Below are 13,534 nucleotides of genomic sequence, written 5' to 3'. Positions count from 1 at the left end.
GTAGCAGGGGTTACTGGTGTGACCAATCGCAGAGTTGGCAACTTGGCGTTTGTGTGAGCTCTGTGCACGCACGCACATCCCTGCGAGTGTCTCTGAGTCTAGGTACGTGTGTGCGTACAAACATTGGTTGTGTGTATGCGGCTGTGTACAAACGTTGTGTGTGTGCATGGTTTTTTTGTAGGTTTGTTTCCCCTGTCGGAAGGATCTGATTCTTCCCGCTTCCAGTACAGCGGAAATTCCTGACTTATTTATGTTCTGTGACGCGAATGATTAGCCATTCTCTGTCTCCATCTCGCTCCACTCGCGCTCTTACTGTCTCTCTGCTTCCCTTGCTCTCTTTTCCATAACGTCATTCTACCCACTCTCCTCTTTTGGTCCTTTTTATTGTCCATCCTTACTAGTCTCTTCCTCTCTTCTCATCTCCACCAATCGCTCTTCCTCCTCTGTCCTCAGTCTCTCTACCCCCTTCGTTCCACCTATGTCTTGTTTTTCCTCCCCACTAACCTTTTCCTTATCCCTTTCATTCCCCCCACTCACTTTCTCAATCTCTCGTCCCCACACTTCCCTCCTCTTCCCTCATGCTCTCCATTTCTCTCCATTTGTCTCTTCCTTTCCTTCCTCTCCACCCATCACTCCTCCTCCTCTTCTCTCCTTCCCTCTTCTCTTCAACGCTCTCCTCTCCATCCCTCTCTCCTCCTCCTCCTCCTCCTCCTCTCCCTCCTCCTTTATTCTCCATCCCTCTCCTCTCCATCCCACGCTTCTCCTCCTCCTCTCCTCTCTCTCCCTTCTCCTCCCCCACCTCTACTCCCCATCCCTCTCCTCCCTATCCCTCTCTTCCCCTCCTCCTCTCCTCTCCCTCCCTCTCTCTCTCGCCTACTCTTCTACATCCCTCTCTCCTCATCCGGCTCTCCTCTCCTCTCCATCCCTCCCTCCCCATTGCTCTCCTCCCCATGTGAGACACCTCCAGCCCTTCCGTCTGTATTGTCCTCTATAATTCACGGCAGTGTGTTTGCTGGGCCTGACGATGTTGTCTCTGTACTGTGTGACCAGATGCCGGAGTGGTCACCTTATCTCCGGTGACCATTTGTGTGTTTGAGCATATAGTGCAGAGAGAGCGGGAGAGAGAGACCAATGCAAGAATATAGGGTCAGGAGAGGTTGTATATCAAGCTTATCAGCCCCTCTCTAGCTGGGAAGCCGCATGTCTGTGTGTCTTAATTTACGTCTCAAAGTGAAGCATAACCTGTGATACAAGCGAGATTTGATTCTGCGTCTCCCATTGAAACAATTGTGATTTAAAAAAAAGCTAGGGAGAAAGTTATCTGCGTCTGTGTCTTCCCCTCTCTAAATGCCATCACGCAAATAGTAGAATAGTATACAAAAGAAAATGTACGTTTTTTTTCAATTATTTTGTGTGGGTTGTTTACGTGGTATATAGGGTAGGGATAAATGTGTTCGATTTCACCGTAATAGTACCTCTCTACTAGACTGCTAATGGCAGAAGGTTTAAGAACCCCAGCACGCTGTGTTCCATCAGCGACAAGCTGCCGCTGGTTCTAGGAAGCCATCCAGTCACCACTTTATTTTGACCTTGTGCAACAACAATCAAAACCAAACATCAAACAACCACTCCTGCTGGGTTCATCATGATCTTAAGCTTGGCGGCTGCTTTTTAGGAAGGAATTTCTTCAAGAGAGTAAACATGATTAGACCGCATCTCAGTGACTTCCAGTAATCATAATTGCGGCACGCCTTTGTCCCGCTCTCACAGGTGGGGCTAACTGCGCCCTCTGGTCCCTTACAGTCATTTGGCAAATACTTTTATCCATAGCAATTAGCAACTGCAGCGACAATCCGGTCGTTTCTCTGCTAGGTACCCATCAAGCAGTAGGTGGGAGTTAGTGCATCTTGCCGACCATGCCTACAGGAAGAGTACATTTGCTGTTGATGTTAACTACGGTATTCATTTATACCATATTTATTATGTTTAGGGTTAACCCGCTGCTCCTGACCATTTTCGTCACCCTAACCCCTATGATACTGCTCTATAATTATTCTTATTACCAACTGATGTTGATTAATGGTGAATTACTGTACCCTTATTGTTAAGTTTTATTTTTTTTACAGAACAGCAGGAACCCGTTGCACCATTCTATCTTATCTAATTGGGTCGTCAAGCCCAAGCCTGTCCCTTATAGAAAGCCCTTTGGGAATGGGAATCCCTTTCCACTCTTCTAAGAAATATGAACCTTCGATCCCATGGCTCTAAATCAGGTCCTGCTCGGTGCAACCCACAAGACTCCTAGGTAATGGCAAGGCTTATTTGGAAGCCCAATTTGCTGTTGGAGGAAAATGTTAACCCGTAGCTTCACTTGGGAGTTGGAATGCCATAGTGTCTCGCGGAAAATGTGCTTGCTTCTTTTTCTTTGACATTGCAGGAAATATAGAATAAATTGTATTTTGTAAAGTCATTTTACGTACCATCCCTCCCCCGTCCATCCTAGCTATGGTATTAAGGAACAGTTATGGACTGTGAAGCAGATGCTGCTGCTGTTTGTGTGCGTGTGTGTGTGTGTGTGTGTGTGTGTGTGTGTGTGTGTGTGTGTGTGTGTGTGTGTGTGTGTGTGTGTGTGTGTGTGTGTGTGTGTGTGTGTGTGTGTGTGTGTGTGTGGCATCCATAACATTCAAACTCCTGTTTCTAATTGCATTTACAAAAACATTTGCGATGCAGCCGAGGAATTCTGGGTAGTACGCATTCAATGTCCACAGTCTATGAGCAAGATGCCCTAAACCCTACCTGCTCCCTCCGTGAGTGGCTTTGGATAAAAGCCTCTTCTAAATCATTAAATAGTGGTCAAATAGACATTCCCGGAAACTAACAAGTTGGCAATTACAGTTTATTCTACACTTGGGTCCATAAAGTGCTGACCGGGGTGGCGGTGCACAGCCATCCCTAAAGGTTGACGGTATTAACAATCCATCTCCACTGACTTTCCTTCCCTCGTGAGCGCTGTGCAGTCCCTGGCTTTAACGGCTGGCACTGCAATTACCCAGGGCTGTTCAGGACACCGGAGGTGGCTTGTGTGTGGTACCACAGCGCTAGAAATCCGGATCTTTGAACCATGTGCAGTCAGTCAATACGCGGGGGGTCAATTGAGGCTTGTTTCCCTTGTACTCCACTCAATCTTTCCCACACACAGCGCACATATTTTCAAGGCATTTCCACTCATTCTGAGTCATGGTATTTCTGTATGTGTATATTTTGATATGGCTTGGCCCCCTGCTTACCATTGGTTTTTTATGATATATCTACTAATAATAGTAGTTACTGTATATCCCTCGATCTTCTATTTAATAGTGGTCACTATTTGCCTTTTAAATTCCTAATTTGACTATAAAGAAAGATATGGACTTTGCTAAAAATGCCGCTGCAGCTAAAGCGTTTTCTTCTGTTGTTTCACAATCTTCTTTAGCAGAAGTTAACTGCTAACGTTTTTCCTGAGTGGAAGGGGCATAAGTTCTGCACCCGTTATTATTTTTGCTGATTCCTGTATATTTTTAAAAGCTTCATAAATGAGTCTAACCTGTTCTCCACAACGTCCGATCAGATAACAGCCCTTTTCTCCTAATGATAATTGAGTCATTATAATTCGTAGATGGTGTATTTGTTGTAATGGGGGAGAGAGAGGGATTATACACGGGGGAGAAAACGACCACCAACCATTACAGTCACTTCTGTATATTAAAAATAAAGAGTATCAAAATATGGCTCTGGCTAAGGGAAGTGATGTATACGTCTTCTATAAAGAGTCTAGTACCAGACCTCTCCTTGGAATGTAATTCAGTTTACTAGAGGTAGTTTATCTTTGTCTGACACAGTCAATTTTTGGCCTCACGTGTCAGTTCAATGGGCTTCATTGGCATACAATGACAACTAACACAATAAGATACAAATCGAAATAGTCAATACTCTTTTCTCTCTCTGTCGCTCTCTCTCTGTCTCTCTGTCAATGACACTCTCTCTCTCTCGCTCTCTCTCTCTCTCCCTATGTCTCTACCCTCCAGATGAGGGCTACTACCAGAGTGGAAGATTCCAGTTTGAAATCAACGTCCCAGAAGCCTACAACATGGTGGTGAGTGACAAAGCCTTCATTTTTCCCGCTCTTTGCTTGCCTTCTCTGTCTGTGTATGTCCCTTGCTGTGTTCTCATCCAAGTGTCTCCAACAGCCATGACGATCCACACTAATTTAGAAAATGTTGCTGTCTGCTGGGGGACATATTGGTATTACTTTATGTGGAGGAGGTATTACACCAAACCACATAACATTGCACTATTATATTTAACTCTAGTCTATCGTATTTTACAAGTTTACAGGGTTCGCCTGTAAACATTGATGTTAACTTGTATATAATAACATTAAAGAACATTAACAGATTAAATAATGCTGCCACCACAGATTTCCATGTTGAACCCTTTTAATGCTGAAGCGTTGACATTGCTGGCGCTGGACCACTTAAAACCCTGAATCTGAAAGTTAAAGTGAATTGTGCTTCAGTCCTTCAGAACGACTCACTGAGGTTCAAAACACCGTCCATGCATGCGTCACGCTGGTACGTGGGATGAAGAAACTGGGGTTTATTTTGGCTCCACCGGATGGGGAAATAGTCAAGTGCACTTGTGATCGTTCAAAGGGACGAGTATAAACAGTATGATATTTATTCAGCGTTTTACCACGGAAAATCACAACATTGCACCTCTCTGTGTCATATCAGGACGTCACCTCACCTGACTTGCAAATCACAGTAATGTTTACACGCACCTGTAGTAAATGTTTCTCTGGGCATGTGTGAGAGGAATTGTATGCGTGTTTTACTGTGTGAGTGAATATCACAATATTGAATAATAAATCGAGCTGTCACATAGAGCACCTCTTCCGCCTCTTTATCAAGTCAGGTCAGGTCCAATTTATTTGCAAAGCCCTGAAAAACAGTCACAGTCTCAAAGGGCTTTACAGGTCACGTATTTATGACATCCCCAAACCCCAGGGCACGGGATCTTGAGAATGAACGAGTGGGGAGAGTGGGGGATCCCTCCTACCAAGGATACCAAGGAGGGAATGCAATGGGTGCCATAATGGACATACAGTATAGTAGTAATACATGCACAACATTTAAATTCAATGTCAACCAAATTGAAAATATGTTTTGTCCATGGTGATTGGGTGCTTGCTGGCAAGCAAGATGCTATGCGTCAGGTGTTTTTAGGCGTCCAGTCACAATCGTATCAACACATTAAAACAGAGATGACAGTCTGGTTAAATTGGGCACGGTGAACAAGGAACATGTAGGGCACCTCTGATTGGCACCTACCGATACGAAGCAGAGGTTAGCTAGTGCTGGCTCGCAGGGGGATTCAGCTGTACTGAGAGCTGATCAAAAGAAAAGGTAGAGTCCTATAACACACCAACGATTTCTACACAGAAACTCATGGAGACATCAAAGCTTCAAAGTCCTCAAAATGTGTGTCTGTGTTGCTTCGGGGCAAAATGGATATCAGTTACGTTTTCCCTGTGTTAAACTAAAAATCGTTTTGGGATAACCATCTTTTAATTTCAATCAGGCGAGATTCAACCTTCTGGATCTGGGAGGATTCGTTTGATCTAAAAGGAATGTTGATTTAAGCTTCGTCGGCATAACAGTGAAAGCTAATTCCATAGCTGCTCCCAAAGCTTAGGTTGCAGTGTTTCAATTATGAATCTTCACAAAAAAAAACGAATTGTGTTCCATTTATGTGCGAAGATCTAAAACAAAGAAGAGCCAAGCTTTTCTTGAAACATAATTTTCAAGACGATCAAGAACGATGCTATGGTAAATTGTATCAAAGGGGGAAAGCTGCAGCAGCAGCAAGGAGCTTGCATTGCTGTCCATGGTAATGAGAAGGACATTTACCACTCTGGTCACAGCAGTTTCAGTGGAATAGGATGTCCTAAACCCTGACTGAAATGGGGATTGATTGTCTGGTAAGCTGTAGTTCTTTCCAGTACTTAAGAAGGGAATGCCTGTGTTAGTTTAGCCTGTGCATCCAAGGAGTGTTTGCTGAATTGCAGGAAGGTTGCTTCAGGGGGGACAATCTCTTGTATGTTGAAGATGAAGAGCAGAGGAAGAATTCATTTTATCAGTCCTCAGTGTCTGTTGTCTCAAAGTGTCACACATTGACTTTTCTTTCATCACTTTATCTCTATATCTCCTAATTTGTTTCTCTTCCCTGACCTTCTTTCTCGCTCATTCTCCCCTCTCATCTTGGTTCTCTCTCTCTCGCTCTCTCTCACTCTCTCGTTCTCTCTCTCGCTTTCTCTTTCTCTCAGCCTCCAAAAGTGAAATGTCTGACCAGAATATGGCACCCAAACATTGCTGAGACTGGCGAGATCTGCCTGAGGTAACTACGCTTCGCTCAGTCCAAAAATGTTGTCTTCTTTCGTCCAAATCACTGACTCTGTCGTTATTTTATTTTGGCAATTTATTAGTTTTGTCTCGGCTGTTGATGATAACCATTGTTCATTTGAGATGGAGTTGAGGAAGACAACTTTCAGATAGCTGACTTATTCTATATCATTGTAATGCTCTATTATGAATATTGTGTCGTTTCAGGATGATACAAGTAACCACACTGAACTCCGAATTTGCATACCAAAGTTGTAAATTAACGAGAAAATTAATCACAAATGTCCCGAAATAGGCCTTATCCAAAATGCCTCCAGAGAAATGAGATTTCCTTGGAAGGCTTTGAACATGTTCTTCCAGAATACTGTGTTTTCTTAGTGTTCCCGAAGAGGATTAAATGCGGTGATTCCCTTACACTATAAGTAAAACAAACTTCTTTGGCTAAAGTGTCGATTTGGTAAGCATTGAATATGATAATCAGTTAGAGGAAATGGCTCTGAATTTAATGTATTTTTTAACCTACAATGGCCCCCTAACACACCGTCATACATTAAAAAGCAAGCAAGGGGTTTGTCTGTATGTGGATGCAATTACAATTACAATTAGGGCATTTAGCAGACGCTTTTATCTAAAGCGACTTACATCGGTTAATACACACATTGACACACCGACGGCAGAGTCAACCATGCAAGGTGACAGCCAGCTCTTCAGGAGCAGTTAGGGTTAAGTGTCTTGCTCAGGGACACATCAACACTCAGCTGGGGATCGAACTAGCAACCTTTCTGTTACAAGACAACTGCTCTACCTCCTGATTTAAGCCGACCCCGAGTATTAAACCTGTTATTCTGTACGTGCAGCTTGTTGCGGGAACACTCCATCGATGGCACAGGCTGGGCCCCAACCCGATCACTCAAGGTAAACAACATTATTATTATTTGGGAATATTTAAAGGAAGTCAAGAATTTATTTTGTGCTGTACATTTTTTTTGCATTGAATCAAATAATATAATTTTGCGCCCACAAAGGAGCTGGGTGTAGTCAGAGAACTAGAGTGAGCAGGTTCTTGACAAGTTATTTCACACGGGTGGTAAGCGCATGAAGCAAAAAAATCGTATCTGTTGTTAACTTTGGCCTGAGATAAGGTAAAAATAAATGTTTGGCTAGACGTGCTTCAACTCTGATGTCCTGCCCCAAATGATAATGTTGACCATTATCACATCACATAGTTTCCACGGATGAAAGGGAGTAAGGGTTGAGCCGGATCAGGATACTTACCAAAGTGCATTATGCTTCCCTGATTGTTAGGTCCTCCAAATTGGTTTCTATTCAGAGAACACTTGCTCGGGTAAGAATAGAAGTATGTAAGCAATGACATCAGGGAGACGGCGCTTCAAATAAAAGTACCTTGAGTCTCTTAAGAAATGTCTTAAGAGGTTTTCAAATAAAGATTCCCATATACCTGTGTTTAATTAACATTTTAGGACACATTTGCAAGTGTTTTTAGGTTCATATGAGATAAAGAATGTCCTTAAAGCTGACAGAACAGTCTGATATTTCATGTCTGATCTGATTCCTTCTTTCTTTCAAAATCTCTTTCGTTCTTCTTTCCACGGCATTAGTCCACATATCCTGGTTTCTATTTGGTTAGTCTCTTCCAGGGAAAGAGTATTTAGAAAAGCGCTATAAAAAACGGATCAATTATTATTATTATTATTATAAAGACCCTTCTATATGGTTGAGTATGCAATTAAATGGAGACAGGGCATCTAAATTGGTTTGAAAACAATTTAACCAAATGGGAGCGTAGGATGTGTCATCCTAATAACTCAATCACAAATAATTTTGGTTGGGATCCACCCCTCTTCCTGTATTCATTCATTCATTCATTCAGGACCAAACCCACCCTCGGCAAGGAATTGTGAGGGTGGCGTCTATTGATACATACTAGTTGAGACAAATGATTTGGTTCTCATCCACGCAACGTCCATCATCCCCACCCTCTTCCAAACCATTCACTAGGGGTGGGAAAAATAATCGATTTTTCGATGCATCGCGATTCTCGCTAGAACAATTCTGTCTCGATGCAGACAAATTAATAATCGGAATTAAAACATTCTGTTCCCCAGAGAGGGACAATTTTTTTTTTACATTTTTTTTTAATTTTAAAATTAAAAATCTTTCTTTTCTGTGTCATTAAAGGAAAAAGCTGCTTTTGAATTAGAAGGAGTTCTTGTGTCGGGCTGTGAGTTTGCGCGCATGCTATGCGTAGGCTGAATCGCAATCGTGTCAAGAGAAATCAGATTGGCCAATACACACCGAAGATAAATTAAATAATTAAATAAAGTAAAAGTGCAAAATAAAAAAAAAAGTAAAAAAAAAAAAGTAAAAATTAAATAAAAGTGCAACTGCAGCCTTAACTTAAATCGCTGTTGAACAATGTCTGCACACCGCTTTCGACTTGTCCACTCATCTTTCCCCGTTGTGATAATTAACCTGGAATCCAAAGTTCTCCCACACTTGGGATTTCAATGACAGGGGCAGGGGGCATCTTCAAGCTCCGGTTTTCTGTTGTCGCTCGCCATGCAGTTCGCTCTCAGTTCGCTAGTAGACATCAATCCACACACAGTCGCGATCGCGCTCTGCTACTGCTACTACGCAGAGTACGCGCACGTGCGAGCCGAGCCTAATAACGCTAAACGGTCCGGGGGGAACTCCGACTTCAAGTTTTAAGTTCCGCACCGCAAAACAAGCCTTTACATTCGCCATATTAACGCTATGTACGCCACATTTATGTACCGCGGTACACCTCTGTAACCGCACCGAAGTGCCTGTACCGTGACGGTTCAGTTCAAATACGTGTACCGTTACACCCCTAGTTTGTATACACTCTCCTAAACTGGAATCCAAATAGGTTAACACACACACATACACACACCTAAACAGAAACATGCACACACATATACTGCAACAGACATATTTTGACACACACACATACACACACAGACACACACTCACACACCATGTAAACAGAAACAAAAAGTGTCTCATCTGCAATAATGAAGAGTACTCCATGAAGTCGTTCAAACCAATCAGAGCGCAGCGGCGAGGAGCAGAGTGGATAGAAAGTAGGTCTGAATACATTGTATGATAAATTATTTATACATTATCTATACTTTATGTTATGGTATAATTTGAGGGAACAAACTTTTTTATTTATACTTGTTTTTATTTTAATATTATTCAAGTATGTCCCTGAATCTAGTTTGAATAATAAAGTCATTTTTATTTCATGCATTACGCCAAAAGGCTGTATGGAGCGTTAATGTGTTTTTGACATCACAACTGTAAAAGTCGAATTGATTTTCTCCTTGAATCAGTGTAAGACAATATTTAGTAATCTTCCACTTGGCCGGAACCCACTATAGCTGCCAGTTTTCTTGCAAGTAAACACACCACAGAACGTTCATCAAGCTCTTCATGCGAAACACACTGGACTAATTAAAAACCCTTATCAAACATTTCCACAAAAAAGGTTTTTTTTTTCAATTTGAATGCTAATGTGGTCGTTCAGACGAAGGCTTTACATTAAAGCCCAGCGATACACCTCATCCATTTGTTTTGTTGTGCTGTTCATGTTCCTTCATCTCTGCTCCTCTTCCTCCCTCATCTTCCCTGACACCATTTTGAGGTACAAGACTTCAATAGATTAAATAAGTGTAAAGAGGAGGGAAGCTACAAATAAATACAGTAACTATGTCTATACACAATGAGAGTAGGTAAACATGTAAACATTACCTACATTATTACCTCTCTTATGACGGCCTCCAGGGCGTTAAGATGCTAAAATGCTTTATTGTGTTCAGTCGGGCAGAGCTAATGTGATCTCATCATAATTATTCCTGTGTTGTTCTGGGCACCATTGAGGAGGAGCAGAAAACGATCTGGGATGGCATTTAGAGCCTCCTGCTGATTCAGATGTTCAATTACTTTGAACGGCCATAATCAGGGGCTGAAGTGTACACATTACTCTGCTCCATCAACTGGCTCAATTACTACTTGAGTGAACTGTAGGTTTCTTGTGTGGCTGGTACTTTCCCTTATTTTCCCCTAACTGTTTAATAAACAGTTAATAAACCCTGTTTAACAAACAGTTTGGGCTCCAAAAATAATATTCAGTGTTTATTCTTGCTGTCGTGGTTCAACTTGTTGTGTTGGTAATGTTTACATGCCTTAAAAGGTCTTCACTCTGTGTTTTTCAGGACGTTGTCTGGGGTCTGAACTCCTTATTTACAGTAAGTCTGTCACTCTCTATCAGCTTTAATTATTAGTTAAATTGTACTTTTGGACTATATTTTTGAATAGGTTGTCCAAGAGACTACATATTCGAATATGTAGTCCATTTAATTTGAAATTGTTTGAGCACATTTCAATTTTAATGTTACACACACACACATTATTTTTTATGAAGAAAGTAGTCAATAATTGATATATGGGTAAGATAAATATGTGTGTTTGTGTGCAACCCGTAAATTAAGTCATATTTACTACTCATTGAGATTGGATATGTATAGTCATGTACTCACTGTAATTGCTTCTAGGTAAAACACATCAATGTTCATGAACCCAGTGTAAAAATAGGACAGTGCCGGCCTAGGCCAAAACTGGCCATTGTGTGTCCAGGGTGTGCAGCCATAATCAGGCTCAAATTAATTCCTGAGGGGAAGTGACCCTCCTTCTAATGATGAAGAGCCCACCCCCGGGTTCAGATAATGGAAAGTAATTTACTGAGAATGAGATTCCTCCTGACGCCTTCTGGAGCTTTACTGGGAAGGCCAATGTTTCTTAATGGTTACAGATGACCATCATTGGGTAGAGGGATGGTCAAGATTACAAGTCGTTGAAATCGATTAAATTACTTGGGATTCAAATAAATTGGGATTGTGCGAGTGGTGATTAAATACATTGGGATTTAAATAAATTGGGATATAAATAAACTGGGATTAAGTGATTTTTGATTTAATCAATTGGGATTAAATACATTGTGATGAAATAATTTTGGATTAAGTGAGTTGTGATGAAATCAATTGGGATAAAGTGGGTGGTGATTAAATCGATTAGAATTATATATAAATTGGGATAAAATTAGTTGATAGTAAATAATTTGTAACTGAGTCATCATTTGGGATGTTTGGAAGAAGAACTGATCCGGGGTTAACGCAGGCTTTAAAGGAGACATATTATGGCGTTCTCCCAACTAGTAAACATAGTATATGAGTTCCAGAAAACGCTGTTTGCTGGAAATAGCTTTTAGGAAAAAAAAATCTCGCCTACCGCTATTCCCCTCTGTTTCAGTCCCTTCAGAATGCGCTGTTACCGGTGTCTGTAGCTTTAATGCAATTTAGCTGCTGCCCATTGACCAATGAGCCTTCAGAGTGACAGCATGGAGGAGAAGGGATTGTTGCCGTGTGTGGACTCCTGGAGCTCTATATAATGGCCATGGTTGAAAAGAATTGGGGGAAAGGAACTTTGGCCTTAATTCAGAGAGGCCTTTTGGCCTCTCTGAAGTCCATATTGAAGCGTGATACGGAAGAGAAAGGGATTGTACTCCGGGAGCTGAGCTGCCAGACTGCCGCCGAGCTCCCCCCGCCGGAGCTGCCGCCGAAGCTTTGGCGGCAGTCTGGCAGCTCCAGCGGGTGTAATCCGGGAGCTGAACTGCCGCCCAAGTTTTGGCGGCAGTCGGGTGGGGGGAAATATTAGCTATGCTCTGATTGGAGGGGGGTGGGGAAGTGGGAGGTAATATTCAAATGTGCCCCCTTCCTACGTAGGAGCCGGTGCCGAAACTGACTCGCTTGTTTGGTAACTGTAGGCGGGGTACTCTCAGAAATGCATATCTCACTCAAATTTTTTTTGAGTTTGTATGCATGTGGGAGCACCAGAGACCCAAAACAAATCCCAGGAAAAGTGTTGTTTTCATAATATGTCCCCTTTAAAGAAGACGGATCGGCCACATAAAATTGATGGCAGTCACAAGTTATGAGGCAAATGAATGCAAATCAAAGTTTTGAAATTACATATATCCTTTTTTTATATTCAGACCTCATCATTCAGTTTCAAGTATTCCTGTGGTTCAGATAGTGAGTATTTTCACAGCTTGAAGTCATTGTAAAATCCCTTTAATATTCAAAGAGTAAAAGCAGAGTTTGGTGGGAATTTTGCCAACGTCAAACGTTTCTGTCTATACTGAGTCAGAATAAAGAGTCATCTGAATTTATAAAAACAGCAAGCATACAACAAACAAACAATAAACAAACATGAAATAATCCGAGGCCATCGATGGGAGTTCTCCCGGCGTCCCTCCAAGAGCACCATAAGGAGTAGTCCCCAGATGGGAGTTCTCCCTGCCTCCCTCAAAGAGCTGCCCAAGGAGAAGTCCAAAGCATTGGGCAAAAGCAAGGACGTATTGTACACGGTTGTCAAGCAGCAGGCTGAGAACAGCTCTGCTCCCCAATAAAACTATAGTATTGGTTAACCAGATGGTAGTCAACAATAGATGGTAACCCTCATGTGTGTATCAGAGGGAGACGTAACCGTGGATTCTGAGTTGGAGCCTTTGACCCAATGACCCCCCCTCCCAAAGGGGGTCAAGGAAATGACAGTTAGAGACACGGAAGGGCAGTTAGGGAAACAGAGTGTGAAAATATGATTTTCCCATTACACTGAGCAGGACATATAAGGGCGATTTCCCACTTGTAGTTGGCTGGACTCATTTTCGTGCATTTTTTCTTTGGTTCAGTGAGTGGTCACACTGGACTTTGTTGGCGAAACAAACGTTGTATTGTAAACAAATGCCTGGCGGCCAAGCGGTTCGCTCCTCTATTGGACCGAAACTCACAACGCTTTCTTTTTGCGGACAATAACAATGGATCAATAGCAACTTCGTGCAGTTTCAGGATTTTTTTCAAGTTTGCAAACCCAGACAGAGTTCACTTGGAAGCGGGCCTAGACCCCTGTTTTCAAGCAGGCCAGTGTTTGTTTGTTTTGCGAACCAGAGTTCCATTGAGCGTTCACACCAAACAAACCGACCTATCGGGGGA

The 13,534-nt window shown here is 42.2% G+C and overlaps 1 protein-coding gene across 1 annotated transcript in view; it reads left to right on the top strand.

Moving 5' to 3' along the window:
• The window catches only part of ube2f (ubiquitin-conjugating enzyme E2F (putative)), a 41,121-nt gene that overhangs the window by 11,434 nt on the left and 16,153 nt on the right, over window positions 1-13,534 (top strand). The window contains exons 5-8 of the mRNA XM_056579486.1: window positions 4,065-4,132; window positions 6,365-6,435; window positions 7,298-7,355; window positions 10,700-10,732. Of these exons, the coding sequence (XP_056435461.1) occupies window positions 4,065-4,132; window positions 6,365-6,435; window positions 7,298-7,355; window positions 10,700-10,732 (230 nt within the window). The remainder of the gene's footprint in view (window positions 1-4,064; window positions 4,133-6,364; window positions 6,436-7,297; window positions 7,356-10,699; window positions 10,733-13,534) is intronic.

Source organism: Gadus chalcogrammus, chromosome 20 (genome assembly GCF_026213295.1).
Source record: "Gadus chalcogrammus isolate NIFS_2021 chromosome 20, NIFS_Gcha_1.0, whole genome shotgun sequence".
In the NCBI taxonomy this organism is placed as follows: Eukaryota; Metazoa; Chordata; class Actinopteri; order Gadiformes; family Gadidae; genus Gadus; species Gadus chalcogrammus.
The sequence above is the reverse complement of the archived record's forward strand: the minus strand, read 5'-3'. Positions and strand labels throughout refer to the sequence as shown.